This window comes from Barbus barbus, assembly GCF_936440315.1.
Source record: "Barbus barbus genome assembly, chromosome: 29".
NCBI classification, from domain to species: domain Eukaryota; kingdom Metazoa; phylum Chordata; class Actinopteri; order Cypriniformes; family Cyprinidae; genus Barbus; species Barbus barbus.
Genome location: NC_136757.1, coordinates 17,691,149 through 17,704,658, shown reverse-complemented (window position 1 = coordinate 17,704,658; position 13,510 = coordinate 17,691,149). Strand labels below are relative to the sequence as shown.

The window sequence follows — 13,510 nt, the reverse complement described above, 5'->3', positions numbered from 1 at the left end:
CACTTCATTAAAGAGTTTAAACCTTTCTTTTTCATATTTTTTTTTACAATTTATTAAAACATGCTATATAGTTTCAGCCTGATTACAATAAATACACTGACCTGTTTCATGTTTTCCTATATTAAAATAATTGCATCTTCTTTCCTATTCCTAAAAACACTTCTTCCATTTCGTACTTGCTGCTGATTATTATACATATGTCTACACTTGCTATCACAGTTCCATACTTCTTGCCATTCATTGTTTATGAATTCTTTCCCTTTAATCTCATTTTTACTAAGAGTCACTTGAATATCTATTTCTGTGTGTTTAAGAGCTTGTTTAGCTCTTCATTGACCTCCACTCCCACATGAGCAGGAACCCACAAAAATTTTATTACGCTTACATTACTTATTCTTAACAAACTTGCAATAACCTCATATATCATGTCTTGCCTTGATGATTTTACTCCACTTTCAAGGCTCGATATTTCTGCATAAGAGTCAGAACATATAACTACTAACCTTGGTTTTACATCCTCCACACTCTGGAGTGCTACCACCATGGCAATGAATTCTGCAGTATACACGGATACATGATCAGTTATTCTTTTCTTAATACTAGTTTGAAACTTTGGAATAAATACTGCAGCAGCTGTTCTACCAGAGATAGGGTCTTTAGAACCATCAGTAAAAATATGTAACCATGATGGATAAGACTGATCTAAATACTGCTGTGCAATAATATTCTTAGGGGTATCTTTCTCATTCTTAATTATTATTTTTATTTGAAAATCTACTTTTGGTATTGGAAAAATCCATGGTGGAATACTGGATAATATCATAGTTGGGCTGACCTCGCAATCTGCAATACCAACTACTTGTGCTTCCCTTTTAGCAACCCATCCAAAGCTTTTCGCGGCGCGTTTGTCCACCAAAAAATATGTTTACCGTCCACGCCTCCATGTAGCGCACAAGCTCATGTGACGTCACTGGCTTCCGTAATGTGCAGATTTGGGCCCGGTTTCATAGACAGGGCTTAGCCTAAACAAGAATTAGGCCATAGTTCAATTTGGACATTTAAGTAATTTTTATAAACATGCCTTGGACAAAAGCATTACTGGTGTGCATCTTAAGACAAAACTAAGGCACTGACATGTTTTAAGATCATTCAGTGCAAGTTTCTTTCAGTTGAAACAGCTTAGATTTAGATTTTAGTCTAGGACTAGGCTTAAGCCTTGTCTTTGAAACCGGGGGTTGGTGTTATTTGTTTGAGCTCAGCTCAGAAATTGGCATTGAAACTGACTGCTTCAACATGGCATATTTTTATTTTTCGATTATTGATCACAGTGGATTATATTATGTGCCATTCTTTCAAGCTTAAAAATACTGCTTCGGTTCATTTTGCTTCATGTTTATGGTGGTTTTCTTTCTTGCTTCTTTTTTTGCTTTCTTTTAGGTTCCTTCTTCGTGTTTGTTCTTGGCTTTGGTGGACAGTTTTAGAGAGATGAAATAAATGAGATAAATTCACAAATAATGCGGCTATATATTTGTTTTTATGTTGTGTTTTTCTTTTGCACAAATTCCAGCATCAGTGAGGTGTGGCATGGAAGCGATCAGCCTGTGGCACTGCTGAAGCACGATTGAGCCTTCAGCTCGTCTGGATTGTTGGATTGACTGTTTCTCATCTTTCTCTTGAAAATATCCCATAGATTCCATATGGGGTTCAGGTTCAGAAAAGAGGACTTTGGACCACTGAGCAACAGTCCAGATCTTTTTCTCCAGGTAAGATGCTTCTGACGATGTTTCTGGTTCAGAAGTAGCTTGGTAGCCCTTTTCCTGAAGACGTCTGAGCGTGGTAACTCTTCATGCACTGACTCCAGCTTCAGTCCACTCCTTGTGAAGCTCTCACAAGTGTTTGAATCAGCTTTGCTTGACAGTATTCTCAAGCTTGGGTCATCCCTGTTGCTTGTGCACATTTTCCTACCCAATTTCTTCCTTCCAGTCAACTTTGCATTTAATATGCTTTGATACAGTACTCCTTGAACAGCCAGTCAGCCACACCTTTCAGTAATGACCCTCTGTGACTTACCCTCTTTGTGGAGGGTGTCAATGATCATCTTCTGGACCATTGCCAAGTCAGCAGTCTTCCCCATTATTGTGTTTCAAAGAACAAGAGATACCCGGAATTTATACTGTAGGGATGGCCATTAATTGAAACTCAAATGTAAATATTCTAATATTTTGAAATACTGATTTTTGACTTTCAGGAGCTGTAAGCTCTAATCATCAAATAAAAAATAAATAAATAAACTTTTGAAGTGTTTTACTTTGTATGTAATGAATCTAAAATATATGAAAGTTTCACTTTTTGAAATAAGTTACAAGATAAAATTAACTTTTTCACCATATTCTAATTTTCTGAGATGTACCTGTATTTAGTTTTTTGTTGTGTATTTTGATTTTTGTCATTATCTTTATTCAAAACTACGTTTTTGATTTTAGGCTTGTTGTGTTTTAACCTGGTAAAATTGGCCTATTATTTACAGCGTGCTTTATGTATTTATTTTTATTCGGCACCCATTACTTCCACTAGAGGTCGATATAAGACTGATACGACGCAGAGTATCCTGGTTTATTTTTTTCCTTTTCAGCACATCACTATGAAGCTTAAGGAATTCTTAAAATATAAATTTAATAGGGAATATTAGCATAATAAAGTGACTAAGCATACTAGAAACAGACACCCACCTCAAAGCTATAGGATACTATAAATTTTGGAAAACTTGGCACAGGGTTCATTTCTGGTTCATTACTGAATACTCACATTAATGTAGCATCTGAAATTTGTCCTCTTGAACCACTCATTGATTACAGATAGTTATCTAAAATTTATAATCAGTAATTAAAGATGGATCTAAATATATGTTTTTAATAGAGATATGAACCAGATTTGGAAGTCTGTGATAAATGATGTTGCATAGCTAAACTCATTTATCATGTGCAATTATTTCCTTTTAATTAATCATTAGTAGCAATTATCATTACAGACACATACACATATAATAATAATAAAACAGAATTTGTTAATATGTTAAAAGGGCAACTGGATTTACAAAATATTTTATGATATTTAATGTGTATATCTGTACCCAACTACTTTTTTTGCACATAATTTGGTTAATATTGTTTTCACATATTCAACAAAAAATAAAAACTGTGCCAACCAACCCACTACTCACACATGTGGACCCCTGGGACCTGTGTTATTTCTACCAAGAATATTCACTGCTTTCTTGGCTGCTTTCTGCTCATGCTTGAGAGGAACATTGGCATAATAGAGGATTATTTGGCCATAAAGATATTATTTAACACAAGTGTAATACAAAAAAAATAATAATAATTGTCTTTCATTAGCATGAGACAAACAAAAGCTGATACCAACAGCTAGAGTAAGGCAAATATGCTGACAGTAAAAATGATGAATGATTTACATTGATATTTCCTGTTTTAATGATTTAAGTGATATTTCCTGTTTTCAATCATATTGAGAATGGATGGGGTTCAGGAAGCTCCCAACTCCTCATTCAGGCAATGCAATACCACTCATTTATACCATATCTGTCTGTTGCAGTGAGGTAAAAACAAGATTGCAAAATGAATTAGCCCATTGTTCCCATTTACTCAGAAATATTTCATGTACAAATGATTGTAATTACACAACCGTCTTTTTAACAATTATGAACATAATGTACTTGAACATAGTGCATAACATTACTATGTACAGATTAGATACATGTTCAGCTGTGATGTCAATATAGACCTGGTATTTCATCCACATGTGAGATCAAAAACCCCACATTAGTGTGACAAGTGAAGTGTATAATTCGTGTGCCACTAGAGTGACCAAACGGAATTGCAAAAATAATTCCCAAACACTCCCCCGTGTGCAATTGGCGCCCCAAACTCACGGTCAGGATGTCGGTGTCAAGCTGGTCAGGATGCTCAAACAAACAGAGCAATGTTTTGATGGCGCCTCAGAGCCACAGAGTTTAAACTTTTCAGGGAAATCAACCAACAAATGGCTTTATTATTTATAGTTGGGACAGGAGAAAGCATTTTATCATCCCAAAAATTACACACTTCACCTTTAAAGGGGTTAAAGGTGAAGTCACCCCAAAAGATATCAAACTATACTTCAGTAGTGTGTAGCATACTTTTGTTTTAAAACTGATCACTGTGATTCTGGAAAAGGTGTACCTAAATTCTGCTATAATACTGAAAGGTAATACAGTATTGGTTTTGATAATTTATTAACCCTGAATATGTTCAAACAGTGGAGATTTAGACTTCCAGTCACCAAAAAAGGATAAATACTAGGACTTCAGTGTATCTTCACATCCTCAAACGATTCCAGTTTTGTTATGGCATGCACACAATCATTCGCTTCACACACACACACACACACACACACACAATTTTGCTAAAAGGCAAGAGAACCTCACTGCATCTGTGAGTAAAATCCAATGTCTGCTGCCTGCAGTACCTTTTTTTTTGTCCTTTACAATAACAGACCTGCACTGAGACACTCCATAATAGGACAAGAAAAACATGTGTCCACCTTCATGTCACTAATTCTGACATCCTCTTCCTGTCATTGTGCACAAAGGTTCAGAATACAAGAAGAATATCCAAGAACCTGCGAGTGTACAGCACTTTGATATCTGTTCTGCATACATTCATACTGAACCAGTAACTGGTGATGATATATATTTTTATAACGGCACAAAACACAATTGTGTGCAATTCTTTTGATTCATTATACTTGTGTTTTTATAATTTAATTGTATGATATGTACTGTCAAACTAATTTGATATAAAAGCATCCTTCAAGGCTGCTTCATAAAGCAACATTTCCTGTGGTTCCCCCTCGTCTTCAAAATGCTACTGTCTCATTATTCCAATAAAGGGACATTTCAGCCAGAAGAGTCTGTGGTGAGCTCTGATTTACATTCAAAGGAGACAAACCAAGACATGACAGCTTTGGACGTCCAGCCAGCAGAAGTCATTTGACCTCCTTAGAGAATCCTGGGGTGTCGGTCAGACGTTGTGTTCCAAAGCAGGTTCAGGAGCAGTGACGGCGGCAACGATGTAGTGGTTTTTATCCAGTCTCTCGCTCGGCTGGCTCTCAGGCAGAGGAGCCTCCTTGCAGCAGAAGTACTGCCTCCAGATCTGTTGGAATGCAGTACGAAATTTCTTGATGCGGAAAGCATAAACGATAGGGTTGACAGCAGAATTGCCATGCGTGAGCAGAATGGCAATATAAATGAGAAACATGGGCTTCTCACACTTCGGACAGAAGAGTGTGATGCAGTTCATAATGTGGAGAGGAAGCCAGCTAACTGCGAACAAGAAAAGCACTAGCGCCAGAGACTTCGCCAGCTTCAGTTCTTTGTCGTAATACTTGTTTGGTTCAGAGTGGCTGGACACCTTCTTATTTAGCTGCTTGTGGATCATGTAGAAGATTTCAGAGTAAATTATGAGCATGAAAAGCAGAGGGGGAAGCACCCAACCGAAAAAGTTGAAGTAGACCATGTACTCCATGCTGATGACGTTCTCAAACTGGCAGGTGACGATGAGGTCAGGGCCGATTGAGCCGTTATTATGTTGCAGGTTGTATAAATTGTTCCAACCCAGCACGGGAGTCAAGCCGACTATGAAGGCCACAGTCCAACACACGAACACTGCAATTCCAGCTCGTTTGGGAGTGACCACTCGCTTATAACTGAAACACAAAAACAATAAGAGTGAAACAAGTTTTCATTGTAATACATTATTATTACTGCAATTTCAACAATATTATCACTCCAAAATGTGCAATGTATCTCCACAATATCCATTTTACAAGAAAATAAAAGGCTAAATTCTGTATAATTACTTCTGGTACAGAATCAGGGTCACCAGGGCCAGCTGCTTTTACCTCCTGTCTAACTTAAATTAAGATCAAAATTGTGACAAAGTACCACCACCAGAAAGCTTGTTTCAGTCACACCCACTCCGTCTTGTCCTTCCATCTTCTCTGAGATGCTGTCTTTCATCTGATATTCTAGTTCTCTCTCCAGACTTCTTGTCTTTTGTATGAATGATATCAGAACAGAGGTACCTGTGATTTAATGGCAGACTTTCAAGTCTCTGTAGCTGTCTGACTGAATTCCACACAAAGGTGCTCTGAGTCAATAGACCCTGTTTGTTCAGGGATTCAGTAGACAGTTTTTGCTTGAATCATTGCTTGAATATGCTTTTATTAACTACAATAAGTAAAAACATAAATGATAAATGATTTGTTTCATCGCAATATTAATACTCTTTACATGATTTGTGTGCAGCCCAGGACCACATTACATTATTATGTTTATACTAATGCACTGTAAAAAAAAAAAAAAAGTTTCAGTCATGGTTTTATATCTTTTTATGAGAGTGTACTATAGGTCCAAGAGAAGTGCTGTTTGCTTTGTTTTTAAATTGCTATGATTAAATAAACAGTTTTCAGATTGTACAAAAAATAGATGGTTGTGTTTGGAAAGCCGTGAAGCATGACTACACTTTATACAGAATAAAAGCCATATGCATTATTGAAGAGTGGAACAAATAAAATAAAATAAAATGGAGTTCAAATGGATTCATTTGTCTTCTGCCAGTAGGTTGTAATGCCACGTTACATTCTGTATCAGTAAAAGCTGTAGACCGTAGAACTTTATTCTCATCTATTGCGCACAGCAACTCTTCTCAGACACACTTCACTTCTCTATAGCTCATTCACGACAGTTTCATGGGATTGTGTTCGCTCTCCAAAATAAATAGTTTTGTAGGAAGTAATTTTCCTTACAGCACCCTGTGCTAACCACCTAATTTTTAACATAAGAGCGACTACGGAACATTTGTAGCTTGAATTTGCAAGGTTTCTTGTCATTCGCTTGCACATTCAAAGAAAATAACTTACTTCCGTGTTGCAAAATAAGTTAGGTACTTCCTGCAGACTGTTGCTGGTATGTGTATGCCCACAATTTTCCTCACAAAAGTGTTGAAAGGGGTTGATTTTATGTTAATTCTGTTATATAGTACTGGTCATGGCAATCATTCCAGTGAAATCACAATATTAAATGCAAAATTATAGAATTCATTTGGGATTTGAACACAGGACTCCTGTGTTTTATGCATCAAAGGGGTCCTATTATGCTCTTTTACAAAGTCTTGATTTTGTTTTGGGGGTGTACTAGAACATGCTCTCATGCTTGGTGGTTCGAAAATCGCATTATTTTTCATATAATTAGCCTTTTTCACACTTCTGCGTTTCTGGCTTCCGGATTGGCGCTAGCAGGGTAAAAGTTTTTCCGGTGACAACAGCGGCCGTACTTAACAAGAATGAATTCGAGAATCAAAGTCTTTTTTTACAAATTAGATCCTATTAAAATACTTGAACTGCCGGTACTGTACTCTACAAAGCGCAAACATTTCACAATTAACTGTTTGGTCAGCTTGGGTCATCACAAATACAAGTTTGTTTAATTCTAAATGGTGGCAGTTATAATTCAGTTAACGTTTGCTTTGCCATTCTGTCCGTTTGGTGCTGGCTGTGCATTATGACTCTCCACGTGATTTTTTTTTCGCTATTATTATTATTAAAGTAATGTATTTTCTATTTGCTCTCCTTTGCATTATTGTGATGGAGTAAATGTATGTTGTAATGTGCCCTCAAAAATACACATTAAACAAGAGATGACTCGGATTCATGACGTTGTTCCTATTCTATCTGGATTACGTTGTTGTGTTGAGTTTAATATGCTTCAACTGAACTGAGAATTGTTTAATGTATTCTTGGAAAAATGTGCATTTGGTCATAAATGTTGTCATTTTGAAGTAATTTAACATGATGTGGTGATTTGAAGGAAATGACTGAGTAAATTGAGATAATACGCTCAAATGTACCGGAGATCAAAGACTATTTTAAAAAAGGGACTTTGCCGGAGATGGAGACACCAGCACATTATCTCATGAGTCAGTGATCTGAGTGGCCATATAAGTTACAAACAAGTAAAATGTTATTTCTTTATAGATTATATAACAACAACTTGGAAAACAGACAAAATAGAAAAGGTAAGCATTATTTGAGAAAAGGGCACAGTGATATAATAGGGGCAGACCTGTAATGGAACTAATTTTATCCTGCGTTGACGTAATTTCCGATTCTTGTGAAAAAGGCTAATTTACATTATTACAATACCTCTCTCCCCAGCCTGACACAAACGAGTCGATTAATTCCGGGTTTGACGAAGGCCCGCCTTCCGAAAAATGAAATGTGTTGTGATTGGCTGTCCCAGTGCGTTGTGATTGGTAAACAGCTTAGACGGCGTTTCAGTATTGCCCCGCCCCTTGCCAGAACAGCAAGTTTGTCATACTAATTCAGGTCCCGAGAATATTGAACAAGACAATCGCGCAGAACATTTGCACGCATGGATATTGCAAGACATATTAAAGTGGTAATGTTATAGTTTTTTTTTTTTTTTTAGTTAAATCACGTTTTAGATGGGATGTCAACAAGAGCTTAAAAATAACTGCATTGACTATGTACAGATAAGTGCAACGGTAATATGTATTATGTTTATTTGTTCTTTAATTCTAACATTATAACATGGATTGCACTAAAACTGTTATACAGTTGAATTTATTTATACCATAGTTCCACAGACTTACACTATTTGTGGCGGCATCATATGCAAATTAATTATCTGCCAGCAGGAGGCGCTGTTGGGGCAGGAGAGAGCGAGGTTTCCCCGGTAACGCTGTACACAAAACAGAGCTCTGCTCAAAAATGCTGCTTTATCAGACATTATATGCAAGATTGAATGAAAATTACATCCAAAATTTTCTGAAAATAGTTGGTTTCCATCAGAAATACAGTGATATAAAAACACCCGCACTGGGTTTCGATTTTGAAACGTGCAGTGCTCCCCACCCGCCAATCATTCAAATTTCTGTAGGCGGGATTTATGAATGAATGAATGATGCATTTATATAGTGCTTTATTGTGTATTGCTGTACACCCAAAGCGCTTTACAATCATGTGGGGGGGTCTCTCCTCTACCACCACCAGTGTGCAGCATCCACTTGGATGATGCGACGGCAGCCACACTACAACGGCGCCAGTGCGCTCACCACACACCAGCTACAGGTGGAGAGGAGAGAGAGTCATTGAGCCAATCAAGTATATGGGATTATTAGGAGGCCATGATAGAGGCCAGTATGGAATTTGGCCAGGACACCAGGGGTTACACCCCTACTCTTTACAAGAAGTGCCATGGGATTTTTAATGACCACAGAGAGTCAGGACCTCAGTTTAACGTCTCATCCGAAAGATGTTACAATTTGTGATGTCATAAATACAGGAAAACAACTTTGTAGTCCTAACGAGCCGTTCGCTGTAGTTCTTAAAAAGGGATTTTTAAAAAAACGAAATATCTCCCTTTGGAGTGGACTTTGAGATTTGTAACGTTGTAGATCGTTTTATGCCCAAACATACACACTACACACTGACTAAAATTCAAAAAGTGAAAAAGCATAATAGGACCCCTTTAAATTGAGAAAAGAGCACAGAACACAGAAGTGGCTATACTGTCCACACAAAAAGCATCTTTAAAAATGGAATGGCTTTTACATAGCTGAGTATGTTCAACTCCACTGGGGACAAAGAGTAACCTAGCCATAGAGTCTGCAAATAGGATGTAGCTTGAACTTAAAAGCAGATAGTGTATGCATGTTGGAGATGTTAATCTGGCTGGGACAATGTATTGATGTGATAAAAGAGTTGGAACATGCTTCTGGAACTTTTCTTCTCTCATGAAATTTGACATGAAGTGATACGCAGCAAGTATAGACAATTCAAGAAACAATTAAAAAAAAAAAAAAAAAAATTTAAAAGATCACAAAAGGAAAAAAATAAGCACATATACCAAAGAATACCTGTGGCACAGGTATTCTTTGGTATATGTGCTTATTTTTTACTTTTTCTGTTCTGTGTTTGAAAAAGAAACACAGAACAGAAAAGTCCATTTTAAGTTTAAATGTTAAAGACATGGTTTCTCTTAATTACTCTGGATTTATATTATTATTATTATTATTATTATTATTGTTGTTGTTGTTATTGAGTTTACAGGGTATGGTGGTTTTGCTGTTGTAAACACTACTGTTGTTGTTGTAGAAAAAAATATTCCTGTCTTATTTAAAATAGAATTCTATTCTAATCCTGTTCTGAATTTATTCATTTTTTGAATGATAATGATTATAAAAACAGGATTGATATAATTCGGAGGACGAGAAAATCAGCCTGTTTTACCAGTGTTGTGATAATTATTTTTAAGGCACTCTACGTTTTTTAAATAAATACTGTAAAAATAATATTTCAAAGTATTAATAGTTTTTAGTCAGATAACATAAAAAAGACAAGACACCTCGACGCGCTTTAAACTTTTCCCAATTAAACAGCAAGAACGAAAGAGAACAAGCACCTTTGTTTATATTGCTGTGTGTAGAACTACGTTTTTAATATTTAATAATAATTTTAATCAAATGTAAATTTGTCCCCCGCACTTTATTTGAGCTCGAGCAGGTGTTTTCACATAGAGGTTTCTAGATTTAAATCTAGATTTAAATTAAAAGAGACATGACCTGACGATTTACTCGTATCCAAAATGATGAGATGTGAATATCAGGAGAGCTGAACACTCTCATGCAGTGCATGTTTCATTCATACTCGAAGCCAGAGGGCGCTCTCGCACAGAAACTTTTGACGTGCAGGAAATCCCTAATATGGACAAACTCACTGTAGCTGAACTGAATAAAAAGCAGAAACATTTTTACTGATGAAACATGAAGACAATAAACACATGATTGCGAAAATATATGGTTTATGTGTGTTTTTCAAGTTATCTTCAGGTAATAAATAAACTATGAAAAATGCAGTACTGATTGACATATCATTTAGTATAGAAACTATAAAATATATTTCCTGAATTATTCTGTGATAAAAATGGGAAAAGGGTGTTCGTAGTAGCCTTTATAAACCAATCATAAAATTGTCATTAGGAAAACATTGAACAAAAATATTGTAGCCCCTTGCTGCACCTAACCTTGTTTCCACAGGCTACACACAGCAATATAAACAACAGCTGTGCATGATCTCTTCACACCGTTCCCGGAAAATAATAATAATTCAATAATGTAAGTTTACAACCACACCGCTGAGAACTCCACTTACCAGCAGCCCGGATGTTATTGATGGCATCCTAAAGGTGTCTGAACATGAGGGATCGTCCCAAATGAGATCGTCAGGTGAAAGGTCATCATGTGGATAATTTAATTTACGGGTAAACTATTATTAATTAATTTTACTAATAGTTAGATTGGGCAGGCCTTCACAAAAGGGCGTTTAATTACAAAAAATAAAAATTGCCTTGACAAAAGGGCACTTTGGGCATCAATGGGAAAAGGGGCAGGTGCTCAAGCACCCACCAACATCATTGAAAATTCATTATTATACTCTTATACCTTTTGTTCTTTAATATTTTGAATTGTTTTTAGCTTTATTTTTAGTTTTTCATTGAAATGTTAAGTTTTGAAATTCTGTTGGATGCATTTGTTCATTTTTTAAAAAAAATGTGTATAGGTATTTATAAAGTTTTAGCTTTTAGTTTTGGATCTGTTTTTAATTGTTTTAATACTACAATTGATTGCTTCTGTTGTCCTCATTTGTAAGTCGCTTTGGATAAAAGAGTCTGCTAAATTACTAAATAATAATAATAATAAAAACAATATATGGAACGTCCTCAAACGAAAGTAAACCTTAATGTGTGTGTGTGTATGGCACATATGAATAGCCTATAGGCTGGTTTTCAACATAATACACAGTACCATAGGTGTATTTACTTCTTACAGAACACCAGATGGAATGAGGAAATGATAATTTTACCTAGTTGGGATCTTGACCCTCAGGTATCGGTCGATGGCTATAGCGAGCAAGGCGAGGATAGAACTTTGGGTCAGAACCAGCACCGTGCACGCCACCAGCAGACAGCTGTAGAAGTGAGTCTGGAGTCCGATACTTATAGTTATCGCCAGTGGTATGACCAGCGCTCCTACTGCAATGTCCGCGAGCGCCAGAGAAACGATGAAGCAAAACGTAGTGTCTCTCAGAGATCTATTAATTTTTACCGCCCAAACCACCATCACATTTCCTATCACGGATGACACGGCGATCAGCACCTCCATGCCCATGTAGAGGGCTTTGGCCGCGGAGAGGTCCTCAGGCATTCTTTCACTCGCCGGGAATCGATAATACGATGAATGTTCACGCGACAATGGGGATTCTAGTGAAAGTGATGTGTAAATGGATAAACTGTAGCAGTCCAGAGAAAAATCCTCCCGTTAATACGCTGTCCTCCAAAAGAGCAGCCTTATCCACACATGCCTATTTACAGTTGGAATTGGAAAGCCCACAACACACAGAAGTGACTTGCAAAATACTCAGCTGAAAATATAGCTGGGTTTTGCGCATTTTCTTTTCGTTTACTACAGCGTCTGTTCATTAGGTCCACCTGCGCTCATACGAGAGATGCGCGCGCCACTTATTCATCCCAAATTCGTTCAAATTAATTTCTCCGTGTCACCTGCAACAGTCAGGCAGTTTCCTTGACGTCCAAAGAGTCGGAAAATAAATTAAAAGACGCACCATATTTGTTCCTTGGATATGTGAAACCAGATATTGTCCAGAGCGCGGGTCGTTCTCAACACTCTCGTGAGCTACGCGGTGCCCCAGAATAGCCGTCGATGGCTAGAACCCTTTGTCTCACCCATACTCGCCCTGTTAGCAAGTTAAAAGACCTTTGGGAGCAAAAGAAGTACAGCTAACCCTTGTAGATTCTTGAAAATGTCAAAACAAAAGGCCGTTCCCGTTTCCTTAGAAAAAAGACCATCCCAAACATCGCGCCGTCTATTTTGGTTCCCTTCTTGAGAATGGCTGAGGGACAACCTTCCTTCGCTACTTTCTTTTGTAGAGAGCACGAACTCCTTTTCTCGTCATTCTATTTGTCTTAAGTGAGAGTTTAACTTTGACGCTCGGGAAAAAATGTGGGGCTGACCGTGCCCTAGTGTTTCGTGTAATATTAGTCTGCTCTATATATGAGACAACATTGCACCCATGAGTGGAGAAGAGTAGGAGGGGACAGTGCCTGATGAGCAGTGACTAATTTAAATGCTCAAATGACGCCCCATGAAAGATATAAAATGTAATAAGAAATATATTTGCAACATTTCAAGGAAACTAATAGTTTTAATAATGTACAAGCTTAATGTGCCAGCTGAGACATCAGTTAAAAAAAATGACATATGCTCCTGTTATCTCACAGATGAAGCCAGCCTAATGTAGCAAGGTGCTTTTGATGTTTAAGTTTTAAATAGAGGAGACCAGGTCCCAGTTTTAC

The 13,510-nt window shown here is 37.1% G+C and overlaps 1 protein-coding gene across 1 annotated transcript; it reads right to left on the bottom strand.

Moving 5' to 3' along the window:
• Nucleotides 1–2,974: 2,974 nt before the first annotated feature.
• Nucleotides 2,975–13,204, bottom strand: LOC306848972 (adenosine receptor A1-like). The gene is made up of 2 exons (XM_079383770.1): nucleotides 12,001–13,204; nucleotides 2,975–5,763 (listed from the first exon to the last, which is right to left on the bottom strand). The coding sequence occupies exons 1-2, from the start codon at nucleotides 12,339–12,341 to the stop codon at nucleotides 5,079–5,081; spliced, it is 1,026 nt and encodes a 341-aa protein (XP_079239896.1). The 5' UTR covers nucleotides 12,342–13,204; the 3' UTR covers nucleotides 2,975–5,078.
• Nucleotides 13,205–13,510: the final 306 nt, after the last annotated feature.